Here is a 20,140-nt window from a genome sequence, read left to right on the forward strand (position 1 = left end):
CTCTCATGAACTGGTCAAGGTTAAGCTTGGGTTTAATGCCTCTTTGTCCCCTGAAAGGCTGAAGAAAATTTCTAATAAAGACAGATGTGGCCATGTGTTTGAAAATTGGTACCTCCCCCCCCCCCCCCCCAGCTACTTTTTAAGAAATAAAATGACAGTAAATATTCCTCTGGCTAATTAAGGAGAAAAAGAGTCAAGGTCAAAATAACCTGAGATACAGGAGAAACTCAAAACTAGTTTCTAGTACATGATGGTTCATTTGAATATATGTCAGATGGGATTATAGGGGTTTACATTTTCTTGTTTTTCAGTCTATTGTACAGGTGGAGACATTGGGAGAATTTGGAGTCTTCTTTACTCTTTTTCTTGTTGGCCTAGAGTTTTCCCCTGAAAAGCTGAGGAAGGTGAGTATCGAATCCCTCTTGTAGCTTAACATTAGAAGCTTGATTTATTTGCTTCTAATATTTGTTGGCAACATAGCTATCAGATGCTTTACAAATAAAATGGTATATTTCAGTTTGATAGTACTAGGTTTGAAAAACTTACAATTAATAGATTTAATTAACTTTCAGATGACTAATGCCAGATGTCATCCTTAATTAACTTTCAGATGACTGATTCCGGATGACATCCTTAAAGAAGGACTAAACATGTTTGAGAAGTACCTTAGAAACTGAATATTCATTGTGTTACCCTGGAAAAAGGAGGGGGGATAAAATGAGCACTATTGGTTGTCTCTAAAGAGAAAGAGCACTGTTCTTCCTGTGAATTCCTTGGCAAACTTGGTTCTGTGGATGGGAAGGAATCTCTAGGGTGTTGTGTGTCACTGACTGGCCTGTATCTGCCTGCACAGGTGCCATCTTGGCCTGTGTTTGTAGAGTAAGGGGCCTCCATTTGCTAGTACAGGGTGTCAGGTGCCTAACCTATACAGTAGGATTTGGGGGACATTAGTTTTTCTGGCTTCAATTTTAATAATTTTCTTTTTTTCTACTAAAGTATTCAAAATTAGACAGTGAAATGGTGCTATATAACCCAATAGCTTTAAACTCTAAAAAGCACTATAACTTATTGGTGTTGATGTCATTCAAAGATGCCTCTGGTGCTTTTTGCACGTGTTATTTCAAAGGAAGGGTTGTTGTGTTGGGGAAGTTTTGTTTGGCTGGTTGGGGTGATGCTATATCTGAGGAATGGAGAGAATACTGGGCTGGGATCTGTGCTTCCATTTGACCTGCTTGCTAGTGTCTGATTTTGTGTCTGGGTCGCATTTCTATTCTTGTCTGCACTGGGTTCTCAGACCTCTGATGGAAGGTCTTGCTCCTCATTCTGGAGCCCTGCTGCTGCCACCTGGTGGCAACCCTAGATCTTAGCATGCATTCTGGTTCTTAAGTACCAAAAATAGGCATCTTGTTATTTTCAGAAGACTAGTTTTTACTTAATAAACTATGCTATTAAGAGACTCTTTTAGCATGGCACTGGTGGCTCATGCCTGTCATCCTAGCCACTTGGGAGGCTGCAATTGAGAGGTTCAAGGTTTGAGTCTGGTAGAGGGAAACTAGTAGAACCTAGATTCGACTCTGCCCTTGGTCCCACATCATTGGTCTGTAGGATATTCAGAAGATAGTTCTCATCTCTGGTGGTTAGAAAGCTCTGTGACTCCTTTTTCTCCTGAATCAGCCACGCAGGCTGGATGGTCATGTATTGAATGAGGTGGTGTAGTACCAGGGTGTAGACCCCCCTCCTCCCCCTCCCCCAGAGACCACCAGGGTGCTGTCCCCGATGTAAATGCATGAGAGTCGTTTATTACAGCTCAAGTGGCCATGTAACTTGAGCCGGACTCACAAATCTTTCCTGATGCAGCAGGTCCAAAATGTGAGCCTTGACCCCTTGTCCAGCAAGGAACGTGAAGCAGAGGGAGGGGTCATTACAGCATTGGTTGTGTGGGGTTATGTGATTGGTTGGCGATTTGCAGGTGAATCCTGCACTAAATTGCTTCCCCCTAGAGTTGGGGGCGGGGTGTTAACCAGTCAGGGCATTCTGACCTCTTGGACTATGCTGTTACTGTTACATTGTCTGGCCTCATGGACTGTGCTGATACTGTTACCTTGTCTTGGAGCAGGCTCTCCTCCAGTAAACAGATGACAGATGTTTTCCTTATAGTTTTGTTACTGCTGAACTTGTTTTTGGTCTCTCAGTGGGAGGCCAGGCAGATGCTCACTTTGCTGCAATTGAAAATCCCAACAACCAGTTTTGGAAGAACTTCACCAACTACTTGATTCCTAAAGAGTGTGAGGGAGTCCAGAATGGGTGAGGGAGCTCCCAGGCTGCTCAGCTGTAAGGGACTCTACAGTCTCCTGTATCCATAACCTCATTGCTCAACATTGTATAGTGCATGGTGCCTCCAATTTCATGTTTGAAAGATGTCCTGGAATGAGGAAATTGGTACTCATGAAACTGGCATTGATTGGAAGTATGTGATGGGAAGAAGAGAAAGGAACAGGTACTTCAAATAGATTGAGTTCCCAGTGTATTAATATATAATACCCAAGTTTATGTAAATATAATTTCTTTTTCTTTTTTTGGTCATGGGGCTTGAACTCAGGGACTGGGTGCTATCCCTGAGCCACCAGCACCCTGGGTTTGACTAACTTTAGAAGTCTTCCAAGTTAATTGAAGAAATGGGATAATAGAAATTACATTTATAGAGCCCGGTACCCGTGGCTCACACCTGTAATTCTGGCTACTCAGGAGGCCGAGATTTGGGGATCACAATTCAAAGCCAGCCCGGGCAGGAAAGTCTGTAGGACTCTTATCTCTGATTAACCACCAGAAAACTGGAAGTTGCACTGTGGCTCAAAGTAGTAGATCACTAGCCTTAAGCAAGAGGAGCTCAGGGACAGCCCCTGAGTTCCAGCCCCATGAGTGACAACAAAACAACAACCTCCCCCCCCCCCAAAAAAAAAAAAACACCCAGGTTAAGCTAAGGAAGGATGGCTCATGCTTATCACCCTCGCTACTCAAGAGTCTGAGATCTGAGGATCCCTGTTTGAAGCCAGCTTAGGCTTCAAACTCTTTTTTGTCCAGTTAGCCAGCAAAAAGCTGAAAGTGGAATGCAGTGTGCTGGTGGCTCACGCCTGTAATCTTAGCTACTCCGGAGGTTGAGGTCTGAGGATCTCTGTTCAAAGCCAGCCTAGGCAAGAAAGTCTATGTCACTCTTACCAAAAAGCCAAAAGTGGAACTGTGGCTCAAGTAGTAGTGTACTAACTTTGAGTGAAAAAGCTCAGGTATAGCACATAGGGCCTTGAGTTCAAGCCCCAGGACTGACACATATATATACACACACATAAAAGCTCTAAGTGGGGCTGGGAAGGTGGCTCTGTGGTAGAGTGCTTGCCTTGCATGCATGAGGCCCTGGGTTCGATTCCTCAGCACCACATAAGCAGAAAAAGCTGAAAGTGGAGCTGTGGCTCAAGTGGTAGAGCACTAGCCTTGAGCTGAAGAGCTGAAGGACAGTGCCCAGGCCCAGAGTTCAGGCCCCAGAAAAAAAAAAAAAAAGCTATAAGTGGAGGTGAGGATCCACTGTTGAGTGGTAGAGTGCCAACCCTGAGAGAAAAACCAGATGAGAGTGTGAGGCCTTGGCTTCAAGCCCCTTCCATGGTCACCTTCATGTTAAGCACAGTGCTGAGTACATATTGAGCACCTAAATAGGAAGAGGTGATCCCTACCTCTTGAGATTTATTCTGAGGATTAGGTTTTACACACACACACACACACACACACACACACACACACACACACACACACACACACGAGTCACAGGTCATCCATATGCCAATTATATATAAAAAAAATTTTTGGAAAAAAATATCTAAGCTGGGTATGTGGAGAGCATAAATAGGGGATTTCAGTCCCAGGCTGGCCTTCGTCAGAACTATGAGGCCTAATCAGGAAAATAACTAAAAGCAAAAAGAAATGGGGTGTGGTTAAAGTGCCTGCTTTTAGGAATCATAAGGGGCTAAATTCAGATGCTAGTACCAAGATATACGTGTGTGTGTGTGTGTGTGTGTGTGTGTGTGTGAGAGAGAGAGAGAGAGAGAGAGAGAGAGAGAGAGAGAGAATGTGTATATGTACTGTACTGTGGCTTGAACTCAGGACCTTTTGCTCTTGCTCAGTTTGTTTTGGCACTCTGCCACTTAAGCCATGTCTCCATGTCTGGCTTTTTGCTAGTTATTGGAGATAAGGGTTTCTTGGGCTGGCTTCTAACACTGATCCTCAGATCTTAGTCTCCTGAGTAGCTAGGCTTATAGATGTCATTGGCACCTGATTTTATATATAATGTCTTTACTAAAAATGTACATACATTTTTCTTGTCATTATTTCTAGAATAATATAAAACTACTTGTGTAGAATATTACAAATCATCTAGAGATGACATAAGATTTACAAGAGTGTGTGCAGAGAGTATGCATAGGTCCTATGTCAATACTACACATTTTAAAGTAGGGCTTGAGCATTAGAGGGTTTTAGTATCTGGTAGGGACTTGTAACCATTCCTTTAGGAGAGAAGGGGGGTCCTGGGGGGGGTCCTGGGGAGAGTATTCACTGTGTCAGAACTGGCAACAAGTAGAAAACTGAGTTGCTTTCATGAAGCTCTGGTTTTAGTAGATGTGGCTCTGTGGCCCTGGTCTGCTGCTACTACAAGCTTGCCTGACTACATGTGTTCTCTTCAAGGTGTGGAAGATATCCTTACAAGGACCCTGTCACATGACACTACTAATGATTGCTTTCGGCTTGCTGTGGGGACACCTTCTGCAGATCAGACCTACTCAGAGCGTCTTCATTTCTACTTGTCTGTCCTTATCGAGCACACCCCTGGTGTCCAGGTTCCTTGTGGGCAGTGCCAGAGGTGAAAAAGAAGGTAGGTGGCAGGGGATTCTAAGTACGTGTGCAGCTAACACTCATTCGGGCTTGTCCCAAGAAATTGCAAAGCCTCTACCTCCTGCTTAGGTCTCTGTGGGCTGCTATGGGCTCTCAGGTTCATGCTCCATGGCAGACTGATCTGCCTGTGAACTCAGCTTCCTTAAACCAGCCCTTGTTTGTTTGATTCAGAAAAGTGCTTATTACATGCCTTTCAAATTAGGACAGTCTGAGTGCCTGAGAGAAACTGGACTGGGATCAGAAGAAAGCAGTCTTCCATACACCATGTGCTCTCTTGCTGTTTTTGTGCGGGTAGAAGAAGAATGACACATATTTGCACTTTTCTGTAACACTGGGGAGCTTTGGCAACAAGGGAACTTCAGCTCTTGTGTTGGGCTTGGCTCATCCGTGTATGCGTGAGGCATTGGCATTTCTGAGTCCCTGCCATGTGTGGTGGGACCATGTATCATGGAGGAGGCCCATTGCTGAGCTGCTCTGCTCTATGTCTTTGGTCTCATTGCATATTTTATTTCTTTGCAAATGTGTTACTATTTTGTTCTTACTTTGTAAAAGTCAGTCAAATACAAGACCAAATTGTCATAGTAACACACAGGAATAGAAACCCCGAACACATAGTAATAAAAGAAAAAATATGGAAAGAGAACCAAAGAGTTGTAGCCAACATCTCTAGTGATATTAGTGTTGCTTTGCCTGTCAAAAGGGCTGAGAGTGGTGTTGATTCTGGACCTTCTGAGATCTAGGACAGAGCCCCACAAGGGTGCACTGTGCACTCAAGGCAGTACGGCCTGTTGTGGGGCTCCCCAGTGAAAGGAGTTGAAAAAATTGCCACCCTCTTCAGGACTTTTGGGACGCAAATGCCACTCTTCTATCTGCTGCCCTGATGGCCACATCTGAAGTGGTCTAAGTAGCCCTGTGAGCTAGCATTTAGTGTGGACCTCAGGGGACCTAGATAAAGATAAGAGCTGAGTGTTACAGGCAGGAACAAAGGGAGCCAGGCATGAAGTACAGCAACTCCTATGGAATGGCCTTATCCAGAAAAACCTACAACTATGAGAAAAATCTGTTGTTAAAAATAGCTACACTTCTGTAACCCCTCTATACATCCCCTTGACAATAAAAAATTAAAAAAAAAAGCTACGCTGGACATCTGTAATCCTAGCTACTCGAGGCTGAAATCTGAGGATTGTGGTTCAAAGCCAAGCCCCGGCAGAAAAATCTGTGAGACTCTTTATCCCCAATAAACTACTTTTTTAAAAAAACTGGAAATGTTGCTCTGGCTCAAGTGGTAGAGCACAAACCTTAAACAGAAGCTCAGGGACTGTCCAGGCTGCGTGCGCGCGTGCGCACGCACGCACGCACGCACGCACGCACGCACACACACACACACACACACACACAAAGACAGCTGCACAGTTAGCTGTGTGTTCCCTTACTCATAAAAGCAACCAGTGAAGACTTCAGAATGAGATTGCTTGAGACACTGCAAACAGATGGAGGAGTTGCATCTGTTTAATTAGACACAAAGAACAGATAAGAATGGGAAAGAACATTCAAGATACATGCAGACTAGATAGCATGTTCCATGTCTGTATGTCTGAGGAAAAAGACTGGTAGGCTTTGTTTATATTGTTATTATTAAGGAGGTGTACAAAGGGGTTACAGTTCCATGGGTCAGGTAGTAAATAAAATGCCTCTTGAACAGTGTCACTTTTCCCCTTCTCATCCCCACCTACAAGTTACTAATTCATTTTTACATAGTGTATATAGAGCACAGTGACTGAATCTTACCCTTCCTCCCTCCATTTCTGTGCCTCTTCTGCCTCCCCTAGCAAAAGCATGTTTCCATTTCCTAGAAGGATGGTAATTTTTTGGAACTGGAAAAATTGAGTCCTTAGATTCAAAGTACATCTTCAGAACTATACACAATAAACAAATAAATTTAGGCATGTCCAATTACAGCATCAGTGCCTTGAATATACATCATAATCTTAACATGTGTCAGAAAAGACAGGTATTCTAAATCGACAAGCCAGTTGCCTGAACACCTCTTCCTCTGTGAAGCTAGGGCATGGATGGCAGTGGAGAAGTACTTCCACCTGTTAGAAAGAACTAGTCTCACATGTCCAGCAGAAACGTTGAAGAATGAAATGAAGGTGTTTTCTGACACAGGAAGAGTTGCAGTGCAGGTATCCCCAGTCCCACACCACAGGGTGACAGAGAGCCAGGGCAAAGGGAGCAATGAGCAGTGAATAGCACTAAGGATTCTCAGAGTTGGTGAACAGACCATGGGATGCTAGGAAAGGAGGCTTTGATAAAAGGCTCTGCCTGCTCTGGACAATGAGAAGACAGGAAGAGTCACTGCTAATGGACTATATTTGGAGGGAGGTCAACACACTGAAAGACAGTAGGAAGTTGGGTTTGTGTCAGCCTTGGACTGCTATCCTTACACCTATGCCTCCCTAGTAGCTGGTTTAGCAGACCCGTATCACCATCTCAACTTGTTTATTGAGTCAGGATCTTTTTTTTTTTGGGGGGGTCTGGTTGTGGGGCCTGAACTCTGGGCCTGGGCACTGTCCCTCAGCTTTTCAGCTCAAAGCTAGCGCTCTACCACTTAAGCCATAGTACCACTTCCGGCTTTTTTTTCCCCTGCTTATGTGGTGCTGAGGAATCGAACCCAGGGCCTCATGCATGCAAAGCAAGCGCTCTATCACTGAGCCACCTTCTCAGCCCGAGTCAGGATCTTACTAACTTACTGGGATGGCTTCTAACCATGATCCTCTGTCTCTGTGTTCTGGGTAGCAGAGATTGCAATGTAACTTAAAAGATATTTTTAATACACCATTGGCTAGAGGGTGACATTTGCACTTTATAATGAACAAAGGATTAATAATTCAAAATTTATCAAAGTCTGTTAAGTCCACATACAAAAAAATAATCCAGTGGTACCTATACACAGTGGAATTTTACACAGTCATTAGAATAACAATGTCATTTGCTGGGAAATGGATGGAACTAGAATAAATCATGTTAAGTGAGGTAAGCCACACTCAGAGAGACTAATGGCCCATGTTCTTGCTGATGTGTAGAAATTAGATCTAAAATACACTGGGATATGATAAATTATACAAGATTCTAGATGAACACGGTGAGACTAAAAGAGGATACTCTTAGGAGAGGAACACAAAGGCACAATGCCTAAGTGCCTCTTCAATTTATATAAAATAAATACTGAAACAAACTCCCAAGATATAGAAACAAGAGACCATTTTTTTCTTTTCTCTTTTTTAGTTTTTAGTTTCTGCTGACTGTCTTCTTTACCTTAGGTATGGTGTAATCAAGTGTACATCTTTGGGAGGGTGTGGGGAGAAGGCAGAACTGGGGGGGAAAAGGGTGAAAGCGTGCAAGAGTGCAGCTCACTGGACACTGATGAAAGTGAATGGTACAACTCGTGAGTAGAGACAGGAGGGAGGGACTGGGAGTGAGCGAGGGAACAGAAGACATAGTAAGGAAGGAAATGTACTCATTACCTACCTCATGTAATTGTAACTCCTCTGTACTCATTCCTAAAAAACCAATAAGTTAATATAAAAAGTGGAAAAATCAGCAAAGCTTAATCTTACAGAAGGCACTTGAGCAAATTATTAACAGAAAAAAATGCCCCTCCTCAGGATCATTCTGGAAAGACAGGTGACTGCCACCACACTGTTGGGTGTGGGATTTTGTTTTGTTTGGATTTTTTTGAGACAGTGTTTATTTAGTCCAAGCTGACTCTAAACTTGCAGTCCTCCTGCTGCAGCCTCCTTAGTGCTAGGATTGTAGGCATGCGCTGTGCCTGGTGGAGGCAAGCATTTTAAAACAGCAGATGCCCCATTGCTGTTCCTGCTATGTCTTCCCAGTGGATCTATAATGGGGTCCAGCCACTTTGGAGAATGATCTCACAATAGAAAATTATTTTTTTTAGTTACATACTTTAAGAAATGTATCAGAATATTGCAAATGTACATGATATTAAAGGTAGTATTACTTTTAGAGAACAAGATTTTGTGATCTGACTATTCAGGAATGCACTGGATAATTATCACATATTTATTGGATTACTACAGAAGGGAGGATGAGTCTCAGGGTGTTGGAGGGAAATTTTGAGATACAGAACATGATGTTCGGGATGGTACCACATGTGTTAAGTTTGAAAACATGCAAACTTTAAACTAAAAATGTCCAGGTGTAGCAGGATTGGCTCAAAGGGGGACACAACATCTCTATTTAAAAGCTAGTAGGTGCGTACTGGTGGCTCACATCTGTAATCCTAGCTACCCAGGAGGCTGAGATCTAAGGACCTCGGGTTCAAATCCAGCCTTGGCAGGAAAGTCTGTGAGACTCTTTTTTTTTTTTTTTTTTTTAGTATTTATTTATAGCGAGCCTGGGGATTGAACTCAGGTCCTTGTGGTTGCTAGGCAGGCACTCTATCACTTAAGCCGTGCTTTAGCCCCCGTCTGTGAGACTCTTACCTCTAATTAACCATCTGAAAACTGGAAGTGGCACTGTGGCTTGAGTGGTAGAGCACTTGGCTTGAGCTGAAGAACTGAGGGACAGCACTCAGGCCCAGAGCTCAAGCCCACAACTGACAAAAAACAAAACAAAAACAGGTATCTACCATTGCACATCATGTTAAATTTTGTGCATTTTTTTCTCCATCCCATGTGTTTATTTCTTTTGAGAACAAAAGATAACCATCCAAAAATGGAAATGCACTTTATATTTCCTGTTGTCTTGATTAGCAAAAGTGCTTTCTTGTTAAAAGACATCGCCAGGGAAGAGGAGAGGTGGCCTGCTTATGTGGAGTGCAGGACCTGTGACACATGACAGGGTAGAGGCCACTTTACCACAGGCATCATTATCTGAGCCTGTCACCTCTTGCTTGTCCAGCTTCTGTAATGGCATCTTCCTGTAACTGTATAAATTGCAGGTGAATCATGGAAATAAGTTATTTGGGTGGCTTTGTTTTCAGGACATGGTGGCACACACCTGGTGTCTGTCCCAGCTGCTCAATAGGCTGAGGAGGGTGATCAATTAAGGTCCAGGATTTTGGAGTTGCCTGGGCAACATTGTGAGATCCTGTCTCAAAAAAATTTAAAATCTCTGAGAGCAGAAGTTGAAGTTTTTGCTTTTTTTTTTTTTTGTGTTAGTCCTGGGCTTGAATTCAGGGCCTTGGCACAGTCTCTGGGCATTTTTTGCTCAAGATTAGTGCTCTCCCTCTTGTGCCATAGCTCCCCTTCCAGCATTTGGTTGGTTAATTAGAGATAAGAATCTCATACTTAACTTCCTAGGCTGGCCTCACACTGCCATCCTCAGATTTTAGCCTCTTGAGAAGCGAGGATTCTAGTGGGCATGGGCCATCAGTGCCCAGCAGCTGAAATGTTTTTTTGAAAATTAAAACCTTTTTTGTTTTCAAATGGTCTCATTATTCTGCCCCGGTTGGCCCTAAACTCCTTGCTCAAATGATCCTTTCACCTCAGCCTCTTGAGTAGCTAGGGCCATAGGTGTGTCCCATTGTGCCAGTTCCAAAAAAGATATAAAAACCTGTTCTGATTTAAATTGTCATGGTTATTTGAATTATTCTGGAAATATCTTTGTGCCATGTTGTGTCTCTAGTCCCGCTGAAGTGTTGCCATTTCTCCAGCAGGTGACATTGACTACAGCACAGTGCTTCTTGGCATGCTAGTGATGCAGGATGTACAGCTGGGGTTGTTCATTGCAGTCATGCCCACACTCATACAGGCCGGAGCAAGCACCTCTTCTGGGTAAGTGTCTTCTTCATTGTCTGCTCTTCTAGCATGAAGTCATTTGTTTATGAAGGTAATACAGTGGCTCAAGCCTACAATCTTACTACTTGGGAGGCAGATATCAAGAGATTAGGGGCTGGGAAGGTGGCTTAGTGGTAGAGTGCTTGCCTTGCATGCATGAAGCCCTGGGTTCGATTCCTCAGTACCAGATACACAGCAAAAGCTGGAAGTGGTACTGTGGCTCAAGTGGTAGAGTGCTAGCCTTGAGCAAGAGAAGCTCAGGGACAGTGCCCTGAGTTCAAGCCCCAAGACTGGGAGAGGAGGTGGGAGGGAAGGGGGGAGGAGAGAGAGAGAGAAAGAGAGAGAGAGGGAGGAAGGGAGGGAGGGAGGGAGGGAGAGATATCATGGTTCAAGGCCAACCTGGGCAAAAGGAGTTTGTGAGACTCCCATCTCAACCAGTGGCTGGGCATAGTGGTGCACATCTGTTATCCCAACAATAGGGGAAGTTCAAGGAGAAGGATTGAAGCCCAGGCCAGCCCAAGCATAAAGTAAAGCAAGACCCTACCTTGAAAATAACCAACACAAAAAAGGGGTTAGAGGTATAGCACTAGTGTGACAGCACCTGCCTAGCAAGCATTAGGCCCAGAGTTCAAACCCCAGTACCACCAAAAAAAAACAACAAACCCTCTATTATCTAGTACCTTACCTAGAGTAGTACCCAGAATCCAAGGGCACACATGGTTCCCAGTGTGCAACATTCCACCACTACTGCTGGGCCCCTGCTGGCTGATGGGCACACATTGGCTCTCTCACATAGTGGGCTCCAGCCTCACTGCTCTGCAGTGCCACCTGTCTGGTGTGGAGAAATAGCACCTACTCCGTGACAGGCATGAGGGTAGATGGATCTAGATTCACATAGCGTGATTTTTTGACATTAATGTGATTTCTAGGTTTTAAAGTTTACTTTTTAAAAATAAAAATGTGTATGATTTGAGTAGTGTATTTTGTTATATGTTAAAGAAAAAAGATTGACAGGTTTTTATTAGGTTTTAGAGAAGCTTGTTTGAAAAGTGAAGTAATATATCTTTCTTTTCTCCCCTAGAATTCTCATGGAAGTACTGCGGATAGTGCTTCTGATGGGTCAGATTGTATTTTCACTAGCTGCTGTTTTTCTCTTATGTCTTGTTATAAAGACATACCTCATAGGACCTTATTATCGAAAGCTGCATTTGGAAAGCAAAGGAAACAAAGAAATCCTTATCCTAGGAATATCAGCCTTCATCTTCTTAATGTTGATGGTAATTCTCAAATAATTTACATGATCATGTTTACAGCCTTTTATAAAGAGCTTGTGATCAGCTTTTTTTTTTTTTTTTTTTATTTGGTGGGGGGGTCCAGTCATGGGGCCTGAACTCTGGGCCTGGGCGCTGTCCCTCAGCTCTTCAGCTCAAGGCTAGCACTCTACCACTTGAGCCATAGCACCACTTCCGGCTTTTTTTTTCTGCTTATGTGGTGCTGAGGAATCGAACCCAGGGCCTCAAGCATGCAAGGTAAGCGCTCTACCACTGAGCCACCTTCCTAGCCCTTGTGATCAGCTTTTTATCTTTTTATTTTAGCAATGGTAAAGATTTTGAAACATTGATATTTTTTATTTTATATATTGTATTGTACAATAGTATATCATTTATTCTTCTAAATACTTTGTGAAATATGATTAAGCTGTGTCTTAGAAACTTGTGGTCCTAAAAAGCCATATAAACACTAGTATCATGCCATGTTACTCTGTCCTGAACGTTTATATGGCTTTGATTCCGAAAGAGTAGATAAAATCTAAGAGCAATTTTTAGTTAGATTTGGAAATGATTATCTAGGAAACAGTGTAACTTCTATTGCCATAATAGGAAAGTTTTTTTTTTTTTTTTTTTTGGTCGGTCAAGGGGCCTGAACTCTGGCTTGGGCACTGTCCCTCAACTCCAGCTCAAGGCTAGTGCTCTACCACTTGAGCCATAGCACCCCTTCCAGCTTTTTTCTGCTTATGTGGTGCTGAGGAATCCAACCCAGGGCCTCATGCATGCAAGGCAAGCATTCTACCACTGAGCCACCTTCCCAGCCCCAAAAGATTTTTTTTTTTGGTTGGTCTTGGGCGCTATCCCTGTGCTCTTCATCTCAAGGCCAGCGCTCTACCACTTGAGCCACAGTGCCACTTCCAGTTTTCTACTGGTTTATTGCAGACAAGAGTCTCATGGACTTTCCTGCCCAGGCTGGCTTTGAATGGTGGTCCTCAGATCTCAGCCTCCTAAGTAGCTAGGATTACAGGTGTGAGCCACCGGTGCCCAGCTAAAATTCATTTTTAATTGCTGATAAAAAAAAAATGTGGAACAGGGTACAAACCAGATGTGGAATTGCATGGTAGAAAGTAGCATTTGTTCCCAGTTAGGGTTGTTGTGGATGAGCACATGCAGCTCACCTTTAATATTGCTGCCAATGTGTGTCATCCCCAGACATGCGTTCTTACTGTCCCTTGTTGTTGTGTGTCTGTAACCTTAGCCCTTAGTTGGAAGATAGTGCTGACTTGCTGGGGCTTTGTGGTGGTATGCCCTATCAAGCTCTAGGAGCCATCTGGAGATTGCTCTACAGTGTGTATTGAAGTCTTCACACTATTTCACTGCAAGATTGGGAATGTTCTCAGTCATTTGTAATGTATTTAAAGTAAAATCTGCCATTTTAAAGTGTTTAAGTTGCAATTTGGTGGCTATCAGCACTGTCCAATTATAGAACATCTGTTTCCACTAAAAGAACCTGGGGTTACCTTTATCCCTGGGGACCCTGGTCTTCTTTCTGTCCCTATGGGCTTATCTCTCCTGGGTTCTGTCCCTTTGGGCTTCCTTCTCCTCTCTATGGATTTACTTCTCCTGGGCTCTGTTCCTATGGGCTTACTTCTCCTGGGCTCTCTCTCTCTATGGATTTACCTCTCCTGGGTTCTGTTCCTGTAGATTTACCTCTCCTGGGCTCTGTCCCTGTAGATTTACCTCTCCTGGGCTCTGTCTCTATTGCCTTCTCCTAGGTATCTCCTGGGAAGGAGATCATGTACCACCTGGCTGTAGTTTCTGGCTTCTTTCATGCAGCTTTGGTGTCTTCAGGTTTGCACATGTTGTAATGTCTGTCAGCATTTTAGCCAGCATTGGTGAGTCTATTTCCTATCTTCCTGGCTAGAGGCTGGCCTTTCATTTTCTTAATGGTTCATTCTCTTAATGGTGTTTTCTTTAAAAAAAAACAAACAAAAAAACCCAAGTTCTTGATATCAGAGTATATAATCCAGTGATTACATGCCTCCTTTGTGATAGCACATTTCATGTTCTGTGTAAAAGGTCTTAGTTTAACCCTGGGTCATGAAAATGCTCCATGTTACTGTCTACAAGTTCCAATGCTGCTCTTAGTTAGATCTATGGCCAACTAAAGATGAGCTCAGTGTTCAGTATCAGGGTGGACAGGAATGCCTAATGTAGAAGGAGGCTGCACCTATTTCTCAGTAGTGTTACCTTATCAAAGTTCAAAAAGTGTCTATGTGTGTGATGTGCATGTGTGTCTGTGTTTGTGCATATATTTGAGTGTGTTTGTGCATGTGTGTATGGTAACAGTGCATGTATACTCAGAAACGTATGAGTGGTTTTTTGTGTGTGTTTCCTTATGTGTATATATGGCATGTGTGCGTGTGAGGGGTACTTTATATATGTATATGTGTGATGTGCATGCATTTGTATGCACAGGCATATGCATTACTCTTGCATACATGTGTGGTCTGGCATGTGTGTCTGCTGTGTGCACATGTGCCTTATGTGCATGTATGTGTTCTTTTATGTGCTTCTGTACATGCATATGTGAGGTATGTGTACTGTGCTTGTCTCACGTAGGTGGATGCTAACATGTGTATCCATCATGTGCTTGTGTGTACATGTGTGTCTTCTCATGGGGGTGCTTTGCACGTGTGATGTGCGTTTCTGATTGCTTCTGACATCTGGTAGTGTTCTGGAACCAGTGCGGTTCTTTGTCAGGATTGTTGTGGTGATATTTGTGATCTTTCCGTGCTTCACTTAAGTTTTCAGAATTCAGCTGAGCAGTTTTCACATTGAATCTCAGTGCATTCTGTTGGGTCTGTGACCAGGTGAGGGACAGGTGAGGCCTTCCTAGTACAGAGTTCTTCCTCTTTCTGATGTCTTGATGATGCCATCCTTTCACATTGTGTGTGGAGATCACACACTTCCATGGCAACTGTACCTGGATGTTCAATTTTTTTGAATGTTCTTGTAAATGGTATTTATTCAGAAGTTCATTTTATACTTGTCTATTGTTGCTATTTTTCATAATTTTAAGCATGCTTTCTTTATTTTGTCAATGATATTTTGCCAAAAAGTCAATCTTGAGCTTAATGTTGGGTGGAGTTAACGACCCAGTACACTGATGTGACCTGTTCTGTCTGGCCTGCCTTTGCAAGATGTCAGTGCTTTACTCTGGTGCCTATCAACACAGTTGCTTAGTAGTGGTGTCTGCATTCTCTGTGTAGTTTCAGGTTAGTGTTAGGGATACATTCTTTTCCTACTACAGTCTGTTCACTGATTCAGGTAAAGAAATGTAGAACAGGGGCTGGGAAGGGATCTCAGCGGTAGAGTGCTTGCCTTGCATGCATGAGGCCCTGGGTTCGATTTGTCAGCACCACATAAGCAAAATGAAAAAAGCCAGAGGTGGTGTTGTGGCTCAAGTGGTAGAGCACTAGCCTTGAGCTGAAGAGCTGAGGGACAGCTCCCAGGCCGACCCCCCCACCCAAAAAAAAATAAATAAAAGAAATGTAGCACAAAGATTTACAATGAATTTTGGAAAATACATTTATTCAAAGCTATTGCAGCAGTCTACATGAAAGGCTGCTTCCTTTCCCAGGGTGGTTAATTCAGCCAGTGCTGCCCTCCGCATGTTGTCCCAGCTTGCCAGTGGGCCACCCCTGGGCCTCTCCAGTGAGCCAAGGCATCTCTGCTGCATTCTCTTCATCCACTGTGGTGTTTGCACGGGGCTCAGGGGTGTCTGGGTGTGAAGCTTCCTGAGAGGGGGGTGCATTTCCCAGTGGCTCTGTGTTCCTATGTGAAATTCTTTCTTGTCCCCAGGTCACGGAGCTGTTGGATGTCTCCATGGAGCTGGGCTGCTTCCTGGCTGGAGCACTTGTCTCCTCTCAAGGCCACATGGTCACTGAGGAGGTCATAGCTTACATTGAACCCATCCGAGACTTCCTGGCCATCATCTTCTTCACGTCCATAGGTATGGCTCTCACGATTTAACAGTATCTGTTAAGTATTTGCAGAATAGTTCTGTTGTGTTTGTAAATGTAGTTTTTTCTACATTTGGAGAAATGTTATTTATAATGAAGGAAAAGTGAACAGAAGGTGGCATGAATTGGCTAATAGCTACTCATGCTCCCTCTGTGCATATATGTAAGATTAAAGATGACTGCGTGACCTTCAGGGGGCCCAGCTGCATCCTCGCATGCCAGCGCCACCCCACCCATTACAGGCTCAGTGGGTCCTCAGTCATGTCACAGTCTGAAGCTTCCTGTGGCTGGTGTGGTGCAGTGACCTGAGCTTGGGAGCTAGGTGGGCTTCTGACACCCTCTCATGAAGGTGACCTCTCTTGTGGAACCTTGTTGTCTGAAATGTTCATGCACTCTTGGGAAGACGAGGACACTGAAAACTGGTTCTGAGATTTGCGTAAGAATGTGAAGGGTCCTACACTGCATGTTGTTCCTGAGGGAAAGTCACATGATTGGGAGGCCCAGCATCTTCTTAGAGGTGAAACAAAATGTTTTACCAGTCAGTTCAGTAATCTGGGTTGATCTTGCACAGGGAGTCAGCCAAGCACTGGGTGGCCTGTGGACAGAGCCTCTGACACTTGGCTGGCTGTCTTTATCCTCCGAGATCCCTTTGAACTTCTCTCTGTACTGTAGCTTTGCCCCATAACTATCAGCCAGTGGCCTGGGCAAGCCTGCCAGCTGTAACTCCTTGACCTCCTCCTCCCACTGGGTAACCTACCCTCTTTTGGCAGGGTCTTATGAAAGTGATTTGATTAGGTTAGGCTCATCCATGTCTACCACATTCTTCTAGATCCCTGCCCAACAAGTCACCCTCTGGCCAACTGGGTGTCACTGAATACCTCAACATGGGCTTTAAACAGGAGTACTTGCTTCATTATTTTCAAATTAAGGTGCTTGCTCTCTGTTAGCAAAATAATTGTATATACCTTTTGTAAGGTCCACCCTAGGAAGGCAGAGCAGACTCTACCCTCCTCTTGGTTAAATCTCTGCCCAGTACCTGTGTCACCTAGGTAACTAGGTAACGGACACACTCACCCCCCCCCCCCCTCCATGAGGTCATATCCACACCTTCTTCTGCCCCCAGCCTTGATAAGTCGTGGCCCAGCTGTCATTCAACCCTTTTATTCCTGCTGCGTAAGCTTCCAACTTGACCAGAGGCAGTCTGCAAATAAACCTTTTCCTTTGCCTGAATACCACGTGCTGCTCTCTTTCCTTTGCTGCCAATTTAGTTTACCTAACACTTGCTTTGTGGGGTTTTTTGGTGTTTTTGGGTTTTTTTTTATTGTTGGTGGTGGTGGTAGTGGTGGTCTGGGGCGTGAACTCAGGGCCTACATTCTGTCTCTGAGCTCTTTTGCTCAAGGCTAGCACTCTACCATTTTGAGCCACAGCTACACTTCCAGTTTTTGAGCCATCAACTAGAGATAAGAGTCTCACAGAGGGGGCTGGGAATGTGGCTTAGTGGTAGAGTACTTGCCTAGCATGCATGAAGCCCCGGGTTTGATTCCTCAGTGCCACATACACAGAAAAGCCAGAAGTGGCTCTGTGGCTCTGTGGCTCAAGTGGTAGAGTGCTACCCTTGAGTAAAAGAAGCTCAGGGACAGTACTCAGGCCCTGAGTTCAAGCCCCAGGACTGGCCAAAAAAAAGAGTCTCACAGAGACTTTTCTGCCTGGGCTGGCTTCAAAATACAATCCTCAGATCTTATTCTCCAAGTAGCTAGGATTACAGGCATGAGCCACCAGTGCTCAGCTTGATTTGGTTCTCTCTCTCTGTCTCTCTTTTTTTTTTGGTCAGTCTTGGGGTTTGAATCTGGGCCTGGGCACTATCCCTCAGCTCTTCAGCTCAAGGTGAGTGCTCTACCCTTTGAGTCACAGCAGCACTTCTGGTTTCCTGGTGGTTAATTGGAGATAAGAGTCTCATGGACTTTACTGCACAGGCTGGCTTTGAACTGTGATTGTCAGATCTCAGCCTACTGAGTAGCTAGGATTACAGGCATGAGCCACTGGCACCTGGCATGCTTTGGTTCTTTATATTAAGTAGTTTAAGGGAACTAAAGTTAATTCCTCTGAGAAACTGCATGGGCATTCTCCCATATATTCCAGGACAGTCTTTTTGTCTTGAGCTTGAAGTGGCATGAAATGATGTACATTTGGCTCAAGACACAATTGTGTATAAGGTGAGGAGGAAGTGGATGGACACAGTTCTTTGGTTGTTTTTTTGTTTGGTGTTTTGTTTTTTGCATTTGTTTTTGTTTTTGCCAGTCTGGGTTTGAACTCTGGCAGTGAACAGTTTCATGGATGTTCTTGCCCCAGCTGGCTTTGAACCATGATTCTCAGATCTCAGTCTTCTGAGTAGCTTGGATTACAGGCCTCGCCACTGGCTTCTTGCAGAGTATCCTATTTTAACAGGTCATTCACTGGCCCATCCTACAGCAATCCCTATACCTGCTGAAAACTACGTTGGGATTGGGGAGTCAGAGGATGGTCCAGCACCAAAAACTGCTCACATATGGGTGGGCTTGGGTGTTTCTGAGAAGTAATTGACTTCAACAGGATGAGATGCATGGAACCATTTTTAGGCCCTCATGCGGAAGGTTTTTATGCCAAAGGCATCCCCAGGAGGCTCCTGGGAAGAGAAAGCGGTCCCACAGTGCTGAGGCCAGGCGGTTAGACTGGACAGATGCACCATGGGCATTGAGGGTCCACTGGGAGTTGTCCTCGATCCTGTTGTCACTCGGTGACGTGGACCTTGACCTCCACAGGCCAATAGTGGACCCAAGGTTGTGCAGGCAGCAAAGGCAGTAGGATGCATCAGATTTTGGAGTAGGTAAGGGGCAGGTGCCTGCCACTGCAGAGTGAGTAGGAACGCTTGTCAGTAGTTGCATAGAGTTGTGGCATGGCTGCTTAACCTCACATTTTGTAGGTAAGCCGTCTCAGCCCAGCAAGGGCCAAGGAGCCAAGAGGCATGGGGTATTATGGGAGAAGGAAGGGCTTCTAGGAACATCTGGAGATGGGAACATCTAGACCAGATGCCTGCTCCAGGGCATCCCAAAGGAGATAAGGGGGCAGACTTGCCTGGAGGAGCAGCCAGGCTGGAAGCTTTCAGACATACTTCTTGGATTCCCTCAGCGCCTCCCATGCTGTGGAGAAAATCGCTGTGCCTGGCCAGACTATGGGCTAGAAACTAAGGAAGCAGAGTCCCCAGATACCCACAGGGCAAGACCCATGTGTCCCACCTGAGGACTCTGGTTGTTGTAGGATAGGATTGATGTCACCATGTGTCAAAGGAACCCAGTTCCTTATGAACTGGGTTCAGTTATGCCTGCATGGACAGGGATAGCACAGAAACTTCTAAATACATCAGTAAGGAAATAAGGGACTGGAGAATACTAGGGCTGATTAGTCCACAGAATGCTCTAGGAGCTCTATCACAGGGCTGGAGTATTCCAAAGGAGCTTACCGCAGTATGGCAAGGGAGACAGTAGATCTGTGGAGATTGTGGGGTGACAGTCTGGTGGCATAAAACCCCAAGAACATGTACCTAGGAGGGCCGTGGTGGCAGTGAAGAGGTCTGAGGTAGGAGCTTGAGAGAGGCCTGGGCCACACTACTTGAAGACCCACACGGCTGCCTGAGGAGCGCCGGCCATGCAGGTACACATGTGTGGAATCCCAGGGAGGATGCAGATGTGTCTAGGAAGAAAAAGAGCACTTTCACATTTGTGTTTGAGTGAAACAGAGGCAGGTGGTCTGTGAATGGCTGAAAGTTAGCACATCTGTTCTGTGAAGTTTTCAATCCTAAAGTCAGGCATTTTTGATAGTGGGAGGTCTCCCGGTCCTCAGTACTTCCCTTAAAATTAAGGCCTAGGAGAGCCTAGTTTGCCAACCAGCAGGTGTCTGTGTCTTTGTCCTGGTAACACAGCAGCCTAGGAGGAACACAGCAGAAAAATGTCGGGGGAAGACATTCGTTCCTGGAATGTGAGCTGCATGAGAAGGGGGTGGGACTGGCCTAGATGTAGAGCTGGTCCTGCCCCTCCACCATGGCTGCTGTACACAGGACTGGTCTAATGTAGAG

General features: G+C 44.7%; 1 protein-coding gene across 2 annotated transcripts in view; it reads left to right on the plus strand.

Moving 5' to 3' along the window:
* The window catches only part of Tmco3 (transmembrane and coiled-coil domains 3), a 36,709-nt gene that overhangs the window by 13,523 nt on the left and 3,046 nt on the right, over window positions 1–20,140 (plus strand). Inside the window, exons 6-10 of one of the 2 annotated variants that reach the window (XM_042696976.1) lie at window positions 312–404; window positions 4,729–4,915; window positions 10,619–10,736; window positions 11,821–12,016; window positions 15,872–16,022. In XM_042696976.1, the coding sequence (XP_042552910.1) occupies window positions 312–404; window positions 4,729–4,915; window positions 10,619–10,736; window positions 11,821–12,016; window positions 15,872–16,022 (745 nt within the window). Of the gene's footprint in view, window positions 1–311; window positions 405–4,728; window positions 4,916–10,615; window positions 10,737–11,820; window positions 12,017–15,871; window positions 16,023–20,140 lie in introns of both variants that reach the window. The other variant, XM_042696975.1, reaches the window with a different exon arrangement.

Source organism: Dipodomys spectabilis, unplaced genomic scaffold (assembly GCF_019054845.1).
Source record: "Dipodomys spectabilis isolate Male_0828 unplaced genomic scaffold, ASM1905484v1 ptg000215l, whole genome shotgun sequence".
In the NCBI taxonomy this organism is placed as follows: domain Eukaryota; kingdom Metazoa; phylum Chordata; class Mammalia; order Rodentia; family Heteromyidae; genus Dipodomys; species Dipodomys spectabilis.